Below are 16,597 nucleotides of genomic sequence, written 5' to 3'. Positions count from 1 at the left end.
TCCTGTCTACGCAGCTTGTCTCCCCAGTCAGATTGCAGTGCCTTGTAGACACGGCCAGTCTCAGACATTCATCCATCCCATCACAAAACCACCCCAGCCATCGCCCTTTATGATAGTTTCTGGGTCAGAAAGACATCAGCGTGTGAGTGTGTGGGCTCACTCCTTTGTGTCCACCTCTTTGCAATCCCATGGACTGTAGCCTGCCAGGCTCCTCTGTCTGTGGGATTTCCCAGGCAAGAAGGCTATAGTGCGTTGCCATTTTTTCCTCCACAGGATCTTCCCGACCCAGGGACCAAACCCTTGTCTCCTGCATTGGCAGGCAGATTATTTACCACTGAGCCACCTGGGAAGCCCCAGACATCAGTGCTGAAATACTCACGCTGTGCCTGATTGCCTATGGCAGGGCAAGGAAGAGTATAAGAAGAGCCTTGGTGAAAGTTTCCTGTGGGAAATGGACAGGACCTAGAGAGGAAGGGACGGATTCACGGAGAAGGTTCTGGGATGTGTTAGGAGAAATATGCTGTGTCTACCCAGTACTCTACTTCTCCTCACTGGCCTCCCCTGTCCCTGAGGAAACCCAAAGGCAGTTCATGTAGAGAAAAGCTTCCTCCCCTCAACTTCCCAAGAAGAAATTGGGCCTTTGGGATGGGCAGGGGAGAAGAAGGAGGAAGCTGGCCTTTTCCAAAGGCCCCTCCTCACTGGGGCTTCTACAAGATTCCAGCTCCTGGATTTCTGCTTTGACAGAAACGTGGTCCCTCAGGTCGAGAGGGGGGTCAGTCCATCTGACACCTCTCTCCTTTCGTTCTCTCTCTGCTTCCTCCAGATGGACTGAGTCCCGGGCAGGTGACCCAGAGCCTTGGGTACTGATCTGGGTTAGAGGCCCCTCAGTTCAGTTAAGTTGCTCAGTCGTGTCTGACTCTTTGCGACCCCATGGACTGCAGGATGCCAGGCCTCCCTGTCCATCACCAACTCCCGGAGTTTACTCTAACTCATGTCCATCCAGTCGGTGATGCCATCCAGCCATCTCATCCTCTGTCGTCCCCTCTCCTCCTGCCCCCAATCCCTCCCAGCATCAGGGTCTTTTCCAATGGCAACCTCAAAGTCCACCAAGGTAGGAGGGAAGTGGGGGTGGGGGGGGAGGAATGCCTCCACCTAGACGCTGGGAAGGACTAGCCATCCAGCGGCTACAGAGTCCCTGCAGGGAGCAGGAGCAGGCTTCATCCTGTGCTCGGTCTTCTACCTGGGTCAGGGCAGGCTCCTCGGGCCCTGAGACCCCCGAGGACAGGCCAGGTGAGAGGCCAGGCCCCAGTGGCCCTGGAGGAGTCTGGGCTGAGCCCCTCGCCGGCCCCTCCTCAGGGCTCAGCGCCGGGCCTGGTGCGGAAAAGCAAACAGGCCCCGGACGCTGCCCTTTGGACCTTTTGCAATTTGCCCGGTGCTCCTTCAGCTGCAGCCCTGGGCGGGCGGCCTCGGGCCTCGTATAAATAGGGCCCCGGCGCTGGCCGTCCATTCACACTGAAGGTGCAAGTGTGGGTACGGGGCTGCCTGTGGGCGCCCGTCCCCCGGAGCCAGCGAGCAGCGCCGAGGCCAGGCCCAGACAGCAGGCGGGAGGGAGACACCGCCCAGGGTGGCCATGCGCGCCCCGAGGCCTGCGCTGCTGCTGCTGCTGCTCCTGGATGCCGCCAGCGCCCAGGCCAGTGAGTGAGGCCGCCCGGCCGCCGGGGTGCGGGGCTGGGGGTGGGGGACCAGGGGCCTGAAGCCAGGGCCGGAGTGGTGGCTGGGGCAGCTTGGTCCTGGGACAGACGGAGGGCAGCCCGGGGATGGAAGGACAGGGGCACAGGACCAGCTGCGGGGGACGCCTCTAGATTCAGGGTGGGGATGGGGGAGGTGATAGGAGGGACGGAAGATTCTTCAAAGCCTTCTTCCCGGCTAGAGGATAATGCAGTGGTCCTCCTGGTCGGGCCCTGGGACCCCGCTGGAAGAAAGCGAAAACCTACAGTTGTCTTTCTCCCTTTCTCACAGGAGATGAAGTGCTGGAAAATGTCAGCCCCAGCTGTCCAAGTAAGGCATTTCCCCCTGAGCTGGGAAGGGTGCCCCACCCCACCCCCGACCCCTCCCTCTGCACCTCGGATCACTGAAACACCGTGATGCTGTGATTGGTGTACACTGTTCTGACCCCGGGAAGCCAGTTCCTGGAGCCTCTGCCCCCGTGAGGGGATCTCAGCTCTTTTACCCGCCCTTCCCCTCTGTCCCAAACGTTCAGCCTGGGGGTAGGGTAGGGAAGGGACCTGTTGGTCCATGGGCACTTTAAAGAGACTGTTTGTCAGGGACTAATCATTAATCTGAAGCACAAGAGGGTGAAGAAACGCTGACTTTAACCTTTGTGCAGAAATCCAGATGCTCACCCTGGGATTTGTATTTACCTGACCCCTCGGGGTCAAAGGAGCCGGCCTTGCAGTGGTACCCTGTGTTCTATAGAGAGAGCGGGATGCTAACCTCTGATGGGGCAGCACTGCCATCTCGTGGGCGTCTGGCATCACTGCATCTGGACTCGGGACCTAGATGTTCCTCTCTCAAATTGTTCAGGAAATTTCTTTCAAGCACAGCGAAAACCTCCAGAAATTCCTTCTTGGGGGTTTCTTAAGTCAGCCAGATACCCTTGACGCTTAGTGAACTTTGCCTCAGATATTTGGTAGAATCTAAAGAGAGCCACAGAATTAGAGTATTTTCATGCTGAAAATGCAGTGAGAGGTATCTTTGCTTTATTCTGTCAACTCTTAATTTTCCAAGGAGTCTTTCCTGTAGACTGTCTGAGCCTCATTACTTGACACTCCCTGCCTTGTGCTTCAGATTATATATTCAAGGAATACCAGTTAATTTAAATATTAGCCTCAGCACTGTCCGAGAAGTTAAATCTATAAAGAAAAATTAAGTATAAGGCAAAATTAATTGAAAACAATTGGAGTTTAATTACAGTTTTTCATCATCTGTACCACTATCCCTCTGTGCCCAGGACTGAGTATCCTTGGGCGAGTTATTTCTGCTGTGTAGCTGACAGATCTCTCCTCGTTGTAGAAGATGCAACGCGATTCAAGCACCTCAGGAAATATGTCTATAACTATGAGGCTGAGAGTTCCAGTGGTGTCCCTGGGACTGCTGATTCAAGAAGCTCCACCAGGATCAACTGCAAGGTACGAGGGGAGAGGAAAGGCCACTGGAGGACCCTGGAGCCCAGGGCTGAACAAACCCAGCTTGTGCCAGGACTGTCATAACCTCTAAGTGCTGGACTGGCCCTCAGTTTGCAAGTCAGCTTCTTTGCTGAGAAGTTGTCTGCTACAGAGACTTTCCTGGTGATCCTGTGGTTAAGGCTTCACCTTCCAATGCAGGAAGTTGTGGATTCAATCCCTGTTTGGGGTGGCCAAGATCCCACATGACTTGAGGTCAAAAAACCAAAACATAAAACAGAAGCAATATTGCAACAGATTCAATGAAGACTTCAGAAATGGTTCACATCAAAAAAAAAAAAAAAAAAAACAACCTTTTTTTAAGTTGTCTGCCACAGAAACAATATTTTTACCTACCAGGTTTATCTTGCTATTAGCTTCCATTCCCTGGTGGCTCAGAGGGTAAAGTCTCTGCCTGCAATGCGGGAAACCCGGGTTCGATCCCTGGGTCAAGAAGATCCCCTAGAGAAGGAAATGACAATCCACTCCGGTACTTTTGCCTGGAAAATCCCATGGACGGAGAAGCCTGGTAGGCTACAGTCCATGGAGTCGCAAGGAGTCGGACATGACTGAGCGACTTCACTGTCACTTTCACTTTTCTTTCCAAGATGTAATTAGAATATGTGATCTAAAATGTCAAGATTGCAGACCAATAGATTTAACATTTCAAGAGATGTCCAGTAGGTAAGCATCCCAGGAAAGCATTCTGGAGTGTGGCTTTTATCATCTAACTGAAATAGTATCTACTACTAAAAACAAACAGAACAGAAAATTTTAAACATGCAGTTTGTTCTCAAATAAAACTTTACTAGTTGTTGAGACAGACTGTACTCATATCCATGTTCTGTGGAACAGATCTAAGGGCAACTATTGGGGTTCATGTGGGAAAGAGAAGTCAAACTGGGCCACCCTCTTATTTTTAGGGCACCAGCATCTATGCTGTCAGGTAAGGTAGCCATGCAACTATTTAAATTGAATAAAAGTTGTTACTCGGCTATATTCAAATATAAAATAAAAAGTTTTAAATAAATAAATAAAAATAAATTGAATAAAAGTAAAAATTCAGTTTCTTAGTAACACTAACTGTATTTCAAGTGCCCAGTTGGCCCCATACCTAGTGGCTCCTATATTGGATAGTGAGAATACAGAACATCTCCAGCATTGCAGAAAGTTCTTTAAACCATGCTGGATAACACAAAAAGAACTATTTAAACTCCAGCTATATGTGAAGCTCGAAATAGGCCCTGATAGATACAAATGGTCTTGGATTCTTGGTTTTTCTACTTACATTAAGGAAAGGAAACATTTGCTGTTGAAACCAATGATAGCCCTCCTCCTGCCTCCTTGGTTTTCTTCCAAACCCTGACTTCTCAGCTGCTTTTCTTCCAGCCAGTTGTACCTCTTTATAACTAAAGGGAGTACATTTAGAACCAATAAAAAGTTAACATCCTTTGCGTACAAAGGGGAAAACTTCAGAAGCATGGTACCCCACGGAACATGGGAAAGGTCAGAAAGCCCTGAACTGGGGAGGAGTGTTGTATTCTTGGTGGAGAGTCTTAATGTTCTGTTACCCTGTCTTCTCAGGTGGAGCTGGAGGTCCCCCAACTCTGCAACTTCATCCTGAAGACGAGTCACTGCACCCTGAAAGAGGTGTATGGCCTCAACCCTGAGGGCAAGGCCTTGTTGAAGAAGACCAAGAACTCTGAGGAGTTTGCTGCTGCCATGTCCAAGTAAGACGTGGGCCTGTGCATTCAAATTTCTGAGCTCCGGGCATCATGACATGTGTTTTGCATGAGTGTGTGTGTGTCCAAGGGGGACATGAGCATGTGTTTATTGTTGGGCACATATGTGAGTACAAGTATTTGTACTCTCTATTCACCAGAGAGCAGGGAATTGCTGAGTTTTCACAACAATCAAAAAGAGGGAAGTAGTCTTTACCCTCCCCTACTGAAGTTTCCCTAACTATCATTTAAATATGGTTCTAAAAGATCTCACACTTTAAAACTCCTTGAGACGATAAAGCAGAGATGGTTTGTTTAAACACATGAATTCATGTTTAAAGAATGAAACAAGACTGTGCCTTGTGGTCCTCAGAGAGGGTCTGGGCAGGACTTGCTGTGACCAAACATGGCTCAGCTCAGCAGAGAACACTGGCTTCAAGGGGTCCGGGGAGAGCCATGGCCTGAGCGGGTCCCCCTCCAGGGCCAGCGTCCTGCCAGTGCACCCTGACCAGACCATTCCTGTTGCTTACAGCTGGCAGCGCTTCTGACTGATCAGCATGCACGGTGTGCTGGTTGTTAGATTTTTTTGAACATCACCCCTGCCTCATCTCCAGGTCACAGTTTGCAGTGTCTCCTGCATTGCAGGCAGATTCTTTTCCATCTGAGCCATCAGGGAAGTCCTTGTAGTGTCCTAAGTGTGTGCAAATACAGACAGTCATGGGGTTGTTGATTTGGTAACAATGGACACTCCTTCCCTGCCTGTCTTTCAATTTGTTAAACATTAGACTCAGAAGCCAAAAGAGGCCCCGGTGCTTCTATCTCTTACTAGCACATCTTATTGTATCCAAGACTTAGAAGCATTGGAGGGAGTGGGGATGCAGTGATGGAAGGGAGTAGGAGTTGCTCTTTGGTCCTTGTTTGTTAGTTGCTCAGTCATGTTCAACCTGCAACCCCATGGACTTGCAGCCTAGCCCGCCAGGCTCCTCTATCCATGGAATTCTCCAGGCAAGAATACTGGAGTGGGTAGCCTTTCCCTTCTCCAGGGGATCTTCCCAACCCAGAGAACAGGGCCTCCCACATTGCAGGCAGATTCTTTACCATCTGAGCCACCAGGGAAGTCTTCTTTGTCCTTACCCTCCTCCAAACAAAAGAAACTCCTGCTTTTGGCCACCTTGAGGCTTTCCTGTGAACCTGTGTCACAGTGTGTGGAATTTTCTGAGAGGATGTAGGGCTGTGGGAAGCATCCCTCATCTCTTTTTCTTTCTTCTGACTCAACTGGAGCAGGTGGTGCCAGGCTCTGTGAAATCCCCTAGGGAAGTCCCCAAAGAAAGATCCCTAAGATCAGGGTTGACCCAGGCTTTAGCCATAGCCTGAGATCATATGAAAGTGAAGGAATGTCCAACAAATGTATGGAAAGAAGCTCCAGTTCGCTGGTGGTCAGGAGATGAAATTAATGCAACAAGTTATTTATCACCTTATACCCACTTATACCCATAAGATTACAGAAACTTAAACCAGCAATAGCACCTGTTACTGACAAGCCTGTGAGGAAAAGCACACCCTCATGCATTGCTGCTGCAAAAGAGTGCCTTTAGTCAATTTCTACTATAATTATAAATTATAAGTATAATGAAAAATACTTGGAGCCTTTGACATAACTAAAAAGAAAAGTAGTAACATGTGAAGATAGATGCATAAGAATGTTTGTATCAGTGGTGCTGGTGGAGCAAAAAAAATTTAAACATCCAGGAAGAGAAAAAGTGAATGCCATCAAATAGGAGGCTATCTGAATAAAGACTATATAACCATAGAATGGACTGTTATACAGCTTTGTAAAAAGAATCTGTTAGAGTGCTACCAGATGACTCAAGGATTTTCATGGAGTAGAATTAAATGAGAAGAACAAGATAAATACAAGTATGCATGATGCTATGCCATTTGGATAAAACCAGCAATGACAAACTCTTTCTGTGAAGGTGTTTTCACTTCCACACTTCTGTATAAGATCATATGAGTGTGGAGATATGAATAGAAGGCCCAGTGGGGTGTTCTGTCAGGAGCGTGGCTGCAAAGACTGATATGGGGAGAGAGAGGGACTGGGTGAGCCAAGCCAAGCCAAAAAAAAAAAAAAAAAGGAAAAGAAATGAAAGAATACCAGAAGCATACACATACTTGTATACTTTTTTGAAAATGTTTGTATATGTGCTGATATTTATCAAAAATGATGTAAAAAGAAAAAAAGGAGGCTGCAAAGCCACCTAGCCTATGGCTCACAGTGGAGAAGGGACACTCGGTGACCATACTGTCTCTGCACCAGGTATGACCTCAAGCTGGCTGTTCCTGAAGGCAAGCAAGTTCTACTTTACCCAGAGAAAGAAGAGCCTAAACACATCCTCAACATCAAGAGGGGCATCATCTCTGCCCTCCTGCTTCCCCCAGAAACGGAAGAGGCTAAGCAAGTGTTATTTCTGGTGAGAATAGAAATAGAATAGAATAGAAAGCTGATAATAGTGGTCCTTTGAACTCCTCTTCACATAGTGGAGCCAGGTTCCACTTATACGTCAACTGGATCGTTGACTCAGCTGCATGGCTGGTTACACAGGAGGCCCTGTATTGGTGTGAAACACGTTGCTCAGAGTTCCCCTGGCCTCTGGGCTCACTGAGGGCCCAGCCCACCCAGCCTGAGCAGATTGGGTCTAATTTTATAGCAGTTTCTGGAGAGTCCTGACCACCCTATCCTCTGTTTGATTTCGTTATGTTTCCACAAGGTAGAGCACAGTTAGGCTTCTCTTTATGTGTGTGTGTGTGTGTGTGTGTGTGTAATTTCTGGCCACACTCTGCAACATGTGGGATCTTAGTTCCCCAATCAGGGATTGAACCTGTGCCCCTTGCATTGGAAGGCAGAGTCTTAACCACTGGACCACCAACGAAGTCCCCTGTGTGCATTTTAAACACAGAAAATAATTGAATCTATTTGCCAGCGTCTTTTAAGAATCCCAGGTTCTGATCTGAGGATGCATTCAGTTTAGTTAAGTCCTGTGAACACGTTTGAGCCCTTACTACGTTCTGAGCTCTGTGCTGTGCTCCACGGGGAACAGACACTGCTGCATCCCGCGGGGGCCCCTGCACAGGGAGGTCTCAGGATCTGGGGGGAGAACCAAGACACATACAACACAAAACGGATTGGAGTACATGCCATAAATGAGCATAGAGAAAAGGCTCTGAGAGCACAGAATATGCAACCAGTGTTGGCTGGGCTCTAGGAGGGCAGGGAGGTGTACCTCAGAGCCAGGACCACCCTTAAGAGGTTTTCTCACGTCCACCCTGGCTGCCCGGGAACCAACCACACCCACGTTCTGTCCAAGAGGATGAAGCTTTCTCCCAGAACCATGTTGCCCCTGCCTTTTCTTACAGGCTTCTTTCCCAGCCCTACCCTGAGCACCAAAAGATGGTTCCCTGTGTTGAGTACACTTGTTGTATCTTCTGCTGCCCTAGGATACCGTGTATGGAAACTGCTCCACAGACTTTACTGTTAAAACGAAGAAGGGAAACGTGGCAACAGAAATATCTATTGAAAGAAACCTGGAGAAGTGTGATCACTTCCAGCCCATTAGCACGGGAGTTAGCCCACTCGCTTTGATTAGAGGCATGGTAAGTTTCACATCAGCATTGCTATGCACATTGGCAGCAGCCCCTTCATTATTAACATTATGGAATGTTAGAGCTAGAAGGGATCCCAGAGAATTCTAGGCAGAGAAAATATAAGGAGCAGTAGGAACAGGTGTGAAGTGTCCGTGTGTGGTAGGACAGGGAGTCATGTTAGATGTGTGCATGCGTGCTAAGTAGCTTCAGTCATGTCCGACTTTTTGCAACCCCATGGACTGTAGCCCGCCAGTCTCCTCTGTCCATGGGATTCTCCAGGCAAGAATATTGGAGTGGGTTGCCATGCCCTTCTCCAGGGGATCTTCCCAACCCAGGGAACAATCAAACGCATGTTTCATTGTGTTTCCTTCATTGACAAGCAGGTTCTTTACTACTAGTGCAACCTAGGAAGCCCCATGTGCTGGATTCCAGGTTATAAATACTTTGTACAGATCAAAAGTCCCCTGGGGTGAAATAAAAGAAAGTCTACAGCTAGACTCAGCTTTTGGGTTTTCATCTCCTTGACTAAAAGTCCAGTATGAAGCTCTCTTCTCTCACTGAGTTTATCTAGTGGTACAGAACCCCTGTTCCCCCACTTTCTTCCCTGAAGGGAAATACATATGGGAGAAGACTCAGGTTCAAGCCCCAGGGACTGATGAAAATGCTTTTCCCCTGATCCCATTCACAGACCCGTCCCTTGTCAACACTGATTGGCAGCAGCCAGTCCTGTCGGTACACCCTGGACCCAAGGAGGAAGCACGTGTCAGAAGCCATCTGCAATGAACAACACCTATTCCTGCCTTTCTCCTACAAGTAGGTCCCCGGCTGTAGCCCTGATTCCTTATTTATGGGGCCATTAGGAGCTGAATGCTTCTTCATGCCCTGTTGCAAGCTATGCTGTGCCTGGGAGAGGTGGGAAAAAGTACAAAGCAGAGTGTATTTCTGTCCTCCTGTCTCAAGCTAATAGGCCATTTGGTAGGAAAGACTTAGGCATGAGGAACAATTCAAAACCAACAAAAGATTTCTGAGATCCAGACTTTAAGGGCTAGAGATCAGGAAAAACTGGAACCATTACTGGTTGCTTGGGTTAGATAAGCTTTACAGAAGATTTTGGAATTGGCCTAGAGACTTACCATTTTGAAAACTGGTCAGTCAATTAGTGTTGACTGAGTAACTGCTATCTATATTCTTGGCACTGAAGTATGGGAGAAAACAAAAGAATTTTGGAGCTTGGTGTTAGTTCATTCCCTCTGGGCACTCTGGAACAGTGGAGAGTGTAAGGTACATGTGTCCTTCTGATGGACGGACAGCCAGCATGACCAGGAGATGTTGCTGTTCACAGGGGCTCAAGGACAGCCGGATATAAATAAGTATGGTTTGAAAGGGGAGCAGGATTTGGGGAGGAGCGGAGATAGGGGAGACATTCAACATGAAGAGCAGAGAATGCTGCAGGGAGCCTGGCCATCCATGACATGCTGTGATTTCTGTGTTGCCAGGAACAAATATGGGATGATGGCACAGGTCACACAGACTTTGAAACTTGAAGACACACCTAAGATCAACAGCCGCTTCTTTGAGGAAGGTAAGATGTGATGTACACATAGTTGCCCGGGCTGGGAAACTTGCCCACGAGGTACCAACCATGGCTTAGCTCCTTGCTAGGCCCTATGAGAGTCCTGGGCCCTGGGCTAATGGCCGTGGGCCATTCTACTGAGAAAGCCTGTTCATTTCAGAATGTCAGGTGGCAATGGGATAAAGGAAAGGGGAGAGTTCTCCCAAAGCTCCCTGGATTTTGGAAGTAGGAAACCGGCCTCCCAAGTCCACTGTTGGTAAATCAGACAACCAGGCCTGAGCAAGGTAGGGCAAATGGGAAAGGTCAGGAATCAGTCTTTAAAGCTGAAGGGAACAACAGAAACCTCTAGTCCAACCTCAGCCCTGCTTCTATCTTGTATGTCAATGAGTCATGGGCCCTGCCTCATTCTCAGCCACCTGTGATGTCAGGTGGTAACAGCATGTGCTTTTACACCCATTCTATGGAAGGAAAAGGCACACACAGAGAGGCTTAGTGATGTATTCAAAGTCATAGACTGTTAGAGGTGGTACAGAATGGGCCTCCAGGTCTAATCTAAGTCAGGACTCCTTCCTCCGCACCACGGATTCACCCACCTCCTGGGCAGAGGTGAGAGCAGGGTGATGGAGGGAACACAAAACATCCCCCCCAACACACACACAAACTGCTATTAGATCCAGTGGGAAGACAGGACGGGTGAGCACCAGTGAGTCTAGCCTCCGCTGTTGTCATGTCAGCAGCACCTCCTCACCAGTTCTTTTAGGCAAAAAGATCATTCAATCCCATACAAGTCTAACAAGCCTGGATTCAATCCCAGCTCTGTCTCGTACACCCAGAAAGGTCTTGTGACTGGTGAGTGGCTCACCTCTGGGTCTTAGTTCCCTTATATTTAAATTGAGGAATAATATTAACGCTGGACTTCCCAAGTGGTGCTCGTGGTAAAGAACCCGGCTGCCAGTGCAGGAGATGTAAGAGACTCAGGTTTGATCCCTGAGTTGGGAAGATCCCCTGGAAAAGGACATGGTACCCACTCCAGTATTCTTGCCTGGAGAATCCCATGGACAAGGGAGCCTGACAGGCTATGGTCTACAGGGTCACAAAGAGTCAGACATGACTTAAGAAACAGCAGGTATGCACAATATTCATGCTAATCACAGGAGAGGGTGGCGACTTAGGGAAACACTGAAGTCAGACCCCTAGCGGAGCCAGACACAAAACAGACACTAAGTACAGAACAGGAGAGAAAAAAAAAAAAAGAACAGGAGAGGCTTCTTTTCTCCACCCCCCTCTTGCTGACTACTCCCAGATCTCCAGCTTCCAGAAGAAAGATGAGGTTGAGAGCTGGAATCCCTCTAACACGCTCCTCCTTCCAGGCACTGAGGCGGTGGGTCTTGCCTTTGAGAGCACCAGGTCCACGTCACCTCCAAAGCATGCTGAGGCCATTGTGAAGACGCTCCAGGAGCTGCAGAAACTGCACGTCTCTGAGCAGAATGCCCAGAGAGCCAACCTCTTCCATAAACTAGTGACCGAGCTGCGAGGCCTCAGCAGTGAGGCGGTCACCTCCCTCTTGCCGAAGCTGATCGAGGTGTCCAGGTATTTCTCGAGCAGTCGCAGCTCAAACCTTCATAGGTTATGAGCCCATGGGAGCTGGCTGAGACCTCAGCCAGAGAATCTCAGGAATCACTGAAATTTCAACCCGTTTAATCAATTGAGTCAGTCAGCAAATGTTTGCTCGATAGAGAAATGTCAGCTAAGGTGTCTAGAGTTCCATGGGTAACACACACACATACATTGCATCCAAGGTAGATAAATATTTACGTGTTAAGATAGGAGGGAAATCTTTCCCACATTTTGATGGGTATCTTTAATCCCTAGTTCTATAATGAGTACCCTGGGAAGTGTGAGAGAAAAAGAAGTCTGTGTTTTCTGGAAGCCTGTAGGCTAGAGGAGAGAGAACTCAAGCAAACAAAATAATACCGTGACTTCTCTTTACCTCAGTGCAGTCTTAGTGCTGTGAAGGTCAGAGAAGGGACTGGGGACTGGGAAAGTGTTTATGTGGCATGTTCCATCTTCTGACCAAAGGGTAACAGTCCTCTCTGGGTGTTGAGTCCGGGGGGTCCTTCTTCAGATTTTGCTCCGTGGTGCTTCTCCAGTGGTTGCTACTTATGGGGAAGGCTTCTCTGTTCTCTACGGATCTAAGTTAGATTTTGGAAGATGGTTGGATTTGGATCTTGAAAAAGGGAATTCCTGACAGAGGGAACACTGTGGGCCAAGGAGGTTTTAGCTGCCTAGAAGGTGACCTTTCTTTCTCTGCCCTTTTCTTCTCAGCCCCATCACTTTACAAGCCTTGATTCAGTGTGGACAGCCCCAGTGCTACACTCACATCCTCCAGTGGCTGAAAAATGAGAGAGCTAACCCCCTTCTGATAGATGCCGTGACCTACCTGGTGGCCCTGATCCCAGACCCCTCGGCTGAGCGGCTGCGGGAGGTCTTTAACACCGCAAGAGTGCAGCAGAGCCGGCTCACGTTTTACGCTCTGAGTCACATGATCAACAAGTGAGTTTTCCACTGGTTCTCCTCGTAGGAGCAAAGAATGACCCCACGTGTTAGTATTCTGTTTCTACCCTCCCTCCACTTGCAAATTTTGGTTCTTACCCTCTCGTTTGTCTACTGGTCAATTTTGAGAGTAATGACTTGAAATAAGAAATCAGCAAACATCAGTGTATATTTTAAGATAAACCTGGCTATGCTTGCTAAATCCTAACTCTTCTTCTGTAGCTATCATAAGACAAACCCTACATGGACACAGGACCTGCTGGAAATTGCTGATTACCTGTCAGAACAGATTGGCAATGACTGCACTGGGAACGAAGATCTCACCTACCTGATTCTGAGGGTATTTTCAGTTTTTTGCTTGTTTGTTTTCTATAATAGGCATCATTTCAGAAGCACTTTTTCTGTCTGCCCCTCACTGCACCTTCTGTGCCCTGATTCTCTCGTTCATTTTCAATGCAGGTCATAGGAAATATTGGTAAAACCATGGAGCAACTAACCCCAAAGCTCAGGTCTTCAGTCCTGAAATGTATCAGAAGTGAACAGCCATCCCCGGTGATCCAGAAGGCTGCCATCCAGGCCCTGCGGAAAATGGAGCTTAGTGACGAGGTAAGGTCCGCAAAAGAGGGCTGAAAATGACAAGTTGATTCAGATTGACAAAGATTTGGAATGAGATTCTAAGTCTCATCATTCTACTGACTTTATTCTACTGCTCTTTAATTGCAAATTTCAATATACCTATTGACTGCCTGGGGCTTCCAGATGGCTCAGTGCTAAAGAATACTCCTGCCAATGCAGGAGACACAGGTTTGATCCCTGGGTGGGAAAGATCCCCTGGAAAAGGAAATGGCAACCCACTGCACTATTCTTCTCTGGAAAATCCCATGGACAGAGGAGCCTGGCGAGGTACAGTCAATGGGGTTACAAGAGAGTCTTGTAACTTAGAGACTTACCGACTAAACAACAATTGACTGCCTAGCCGTATGTGGACATGAGAAAAATAGTTGACCTTCCTGCTGCTTCAGCAGGCAAAGTATGATTTTTTTTCACTACCTGCTGTCCTCTCACCAGATTGACCATCACTCCCATCCTGGGAAAACCTGTCTGATTTTTTTCCCCCAATTTCCCTAGACCAAGAGAGTCAAACTGGCCCCCAAAGGTGGTGATGGTGACTCCACAGCTTTGCAGACAACCTGACTTACTTATTAGCATTAAATTCTCCTGATTCCTTCTCACTTATCCTCATATTGAAATAATTTATGTTAAAACATCTTTATCTTCAGTTAGTGGCAGATCTCCAACAAGTCATAACTTGGCCATAACTTGTGTATTTTAATGCAATTGAATTCAGCATGCATATTTTTTTAAGATTCTTTTTGATGTGGACTATTTTTAAAGTCTTTATTGAATTTGTTACAATATTGCTTCTGTTTTATGTTTTGATTTTTTGGCCACAGGGCATTTGGGAACCTTAGCTGCCCAACCAGGGATCGAACCCACACCCCCTACATTGCAAGGCAAAGTCTTAACCACTGGACCACCAGGGAAATCCCTCAACATGCATTTGATAGGTGTCTTCTGAGAACCTTTCCTTGAGCTGTTTGCTCTGGGTGAAGAAGGTTCAGTAACAGCATCTGAAGAATACATAGAGAGAAATTCCACTTGCAAAATAAGATCAGGCATGTTTGCCAGACATGTTCCATGTTCTGACAGTGATGACAGTCTTGTCTTTGGGCCACAGGTCCGGGAAGTCCTTCTTCAGACTTTCCTCGATGACTCCTCTCCAGGGGATAAGCGGCTGGCTGCCTATCTCATGCTGATGGGGAGTCCTTCCCGGTCGGATATTAGCAAAATCACCCAACTTCTCCCTCGGGAACAGAACGAGCAAGTGAAGAACTTTGTGGCTTCCCACATCGCCAACATCTTAAACTCAGAAGATTTGTACGTTCGGGAGTAAGTAAAGTCATTTTCCTGTGTCTGCCACAAGGGGCTGAAATTCCAAATCTCAATTCTGATTTAGCTGCTGCCTGCCCTTTACAGGTTGTTCTTTCTTCTGGAACCAACATCTGTGTGAAAGTGCAGCAGATCTGAGCCAAGCTTTTGGGGCAAATAAAACCCAAAGAGTTTGGTAGTGACTGGAAATCCACATTGACTTGGGGGTGAGAGAGTAACACAATGTGTGTCAGCTCAAAATACTCTCCTTCTTTTTGTCTAGCTTGAAAAGCTTAGTGGAAGAAGCTCTGAAAAAATCTCAACTTCCAACTGTCATGGACTTCAAGAAATTTTCCCGCAACTATCAGTTTTCCAAATCTATTTCTCTTCCATCACTTGACCCGGTCTCAGCCAAAATTGAAGGAAATATTATATTTGATCCAAACAATTACCTTCCTAAAGAAAGCATGCTGAAAACGACCCTCAAAGTCTTTGGATTTCCTTCAACTGACCTCTTTGAGGTATGTATGGGCCTGAAGCAGAGTCTTATGTTTATCTAGCCAATTCTGGTCTACATCATAAATAGTCAAGTCAAGGGAGCCGTGAGCCAGCTATAGGAGGAACAAGAATCATCAGGCAGTGATACCATCACTTCTTTCCTTTCCCCCTCTTCTTCCTGCCTCCCCACTAGGGGCCATGTGAAGCACAGCTCCTTATATGAATGGAGATGTGATGTCTCAGAGAAGCCCTTACTCCCTAAATCCAAGGGTTCAAACCCCAAATTCACCCCCAAACCAGAATCTTCAGTTTAACTATGTATCTGCTATGAACCTTAGCTGCCTCTTCCAGAAAACAAGCACATAATAGGTTTTGCCTTGCAAGATTCCAGGGAGATTTAAATAAGACAACTCCTGTGGAGTATTCAGGTCAACTCCTGCCCAGTAGCATTCACCAAGTACTTGTTTAATAAATTGAGCATAAATAGGGGAATAGGAGATGGACAGACAACAGAGAAACCTGATGGTGTTTCTTGCCTGATTTTCTCTTTCAGATTGGTTTGGAAGGAAAAGGTTTTGAACCAACACTCGAAGCTCTTTTTGGGAAAGAAGGATTTTTCCCAGACAGTGTCAACAAGGCTTTGTACTGGGTTAATGGTCGAGTTCCTGATCGCGTCTCTAAGGTCTTGGTGGACCACTTTGGCTACACCAAAGATGATAAACGTGAGCAGGTGCGTTTTATGTATCCTTTCAAGGAAAGCTTTGGGTCTCAATGCGAAAATGTTCTTATCTAAGCCTGGAAGTCAGCAAAGCACTATGTAACCAAAGCAACAACTATGGCTATTACTAACCAGTCCAGTGGGAATAAGAGACAGTGATGGGCCTTCTGGAGATTCAGTCTGCCCAGAGTCCAGGCTCATTAGAGGCTCTCTAGCATAATGATTTAAGAGTGTGAACTCTGGGGCATGGGTTTGAAATCTAACCTCACTTTCTTCAAGCTTTGCATACCTGGGCAAGTTACTTGATGTTTTATCTGTTTCCACATCCCCAAAATACTAATAACAACTTATACCCTTCACAAGGATATTTAAAGACTAAATGAACTAAAGTATGTAAAAAGCTAAACAAAGCCCCTGACTCTCGTGTTGATTATTCAAGAAGCAGATAGTATTATAATTTTGAAATTCATATTTTCACTATTATTAACTACTTTCTTTGGCTGTCACCCACATCCGTGCACTAGCTAATGGAGGCATAATCCTCTTTGAAGTTGGCATAAGCCTCCACTTACGGAGCATAAAATAGATTGTGTGATCTGGACCTTCTTATTCTTTAACTCTTTGCTGTCCAAAGCATGGTCCAGTCATTGGCATCACAGCACTGCTTGTTAGAAATGCAGGTTCTCAGGTCCTACTGGCCTCTATGGAATCAGGACTTGCATTTTAATGAGACCCCCCCCCA

At 47.2% G+C, this 16,597-nt stretch overlaps 1 protein-coding gene across 1 annotated transcript in view; it reads left to right on the top strand.

Annotated features, from left to right (window-relative positions):
* Positions 1–1,524: 1,524 nt before the first annotated feature.
* The window catches only part of APOB (apolipoprotein B), a 43,687-nt gene continuing 28,614 nt past the window's right edge, over positions 1,525–16,597 (top strand). Inside the window, exons 1-15 of the mRNA XM_043917599.1 lie at positions 1,525–1,694; positions 2,020–2,058; positions 3,073–3,188; positions 4,806–4,951; positions 7,260–7,413; positions 8,438–8,593; positions 9,273–9,397; positions 10,081–10,166; positions 11,528–11,747; positions 12,483–12,710; positions 12,933–13,050; positions 13,170–13,316; positions 14,449–14,660; positions 14,923–15,160; positions 15,691–15,867. Coding sequence (XP_043773534.1) covers positions 1,631–1,694; positions 2,020–2,058; positions 3,073–3,188; positions 4,806–4,951; positions 7,260–7,413; positions 8,438–8,593; positions 9,273–9,397; positions 10,081–10,166; positions 11,528–11,747; positions 12,483–12,710; positions 12,933–13,050; positions 13,170–13,316; positions 14,449–14,660; positions 14,923–15,160; positions 15,691–15,867 — 2,226 coding nt within the window. The 5' untranslated portion in view covers positions 1,525–1,630. The remainder of the gene's footprint in view (positions 1,695–2,019; positions 2,059–3,072; positions 3,189–4,805; positions 4,952–7,259; positions 7,414–8,437; positions 8,594–9,272; positions 9,398–10,080; positions 10,167–11,527; positions 11,748–12,482; positions 12,711–12,932; positions 13,051–13,169; positions 13,317–14,448; positions 14,661–14,922; positions 15,161–15,690; positions 15,868–16,597) is intronic.

This window comes from Cervus elaphus, chromosome 11 (assembly GCF_910594005.1).
Source record: "Cervus elaphus chromosome 11, mCerEla1.1, whole genome shotgun sequence".
NCBI lineage: Eukaryota > Metazoa > Chordata > Mammalia > Artiodactyla > Cervidae > Cervus > Cervus elaphus.
The sequence above is the reverse complement of the archived record's forward strand: the minus strand, read 5'-3'. Positions and strand labels throughout refer to the sequence as shown.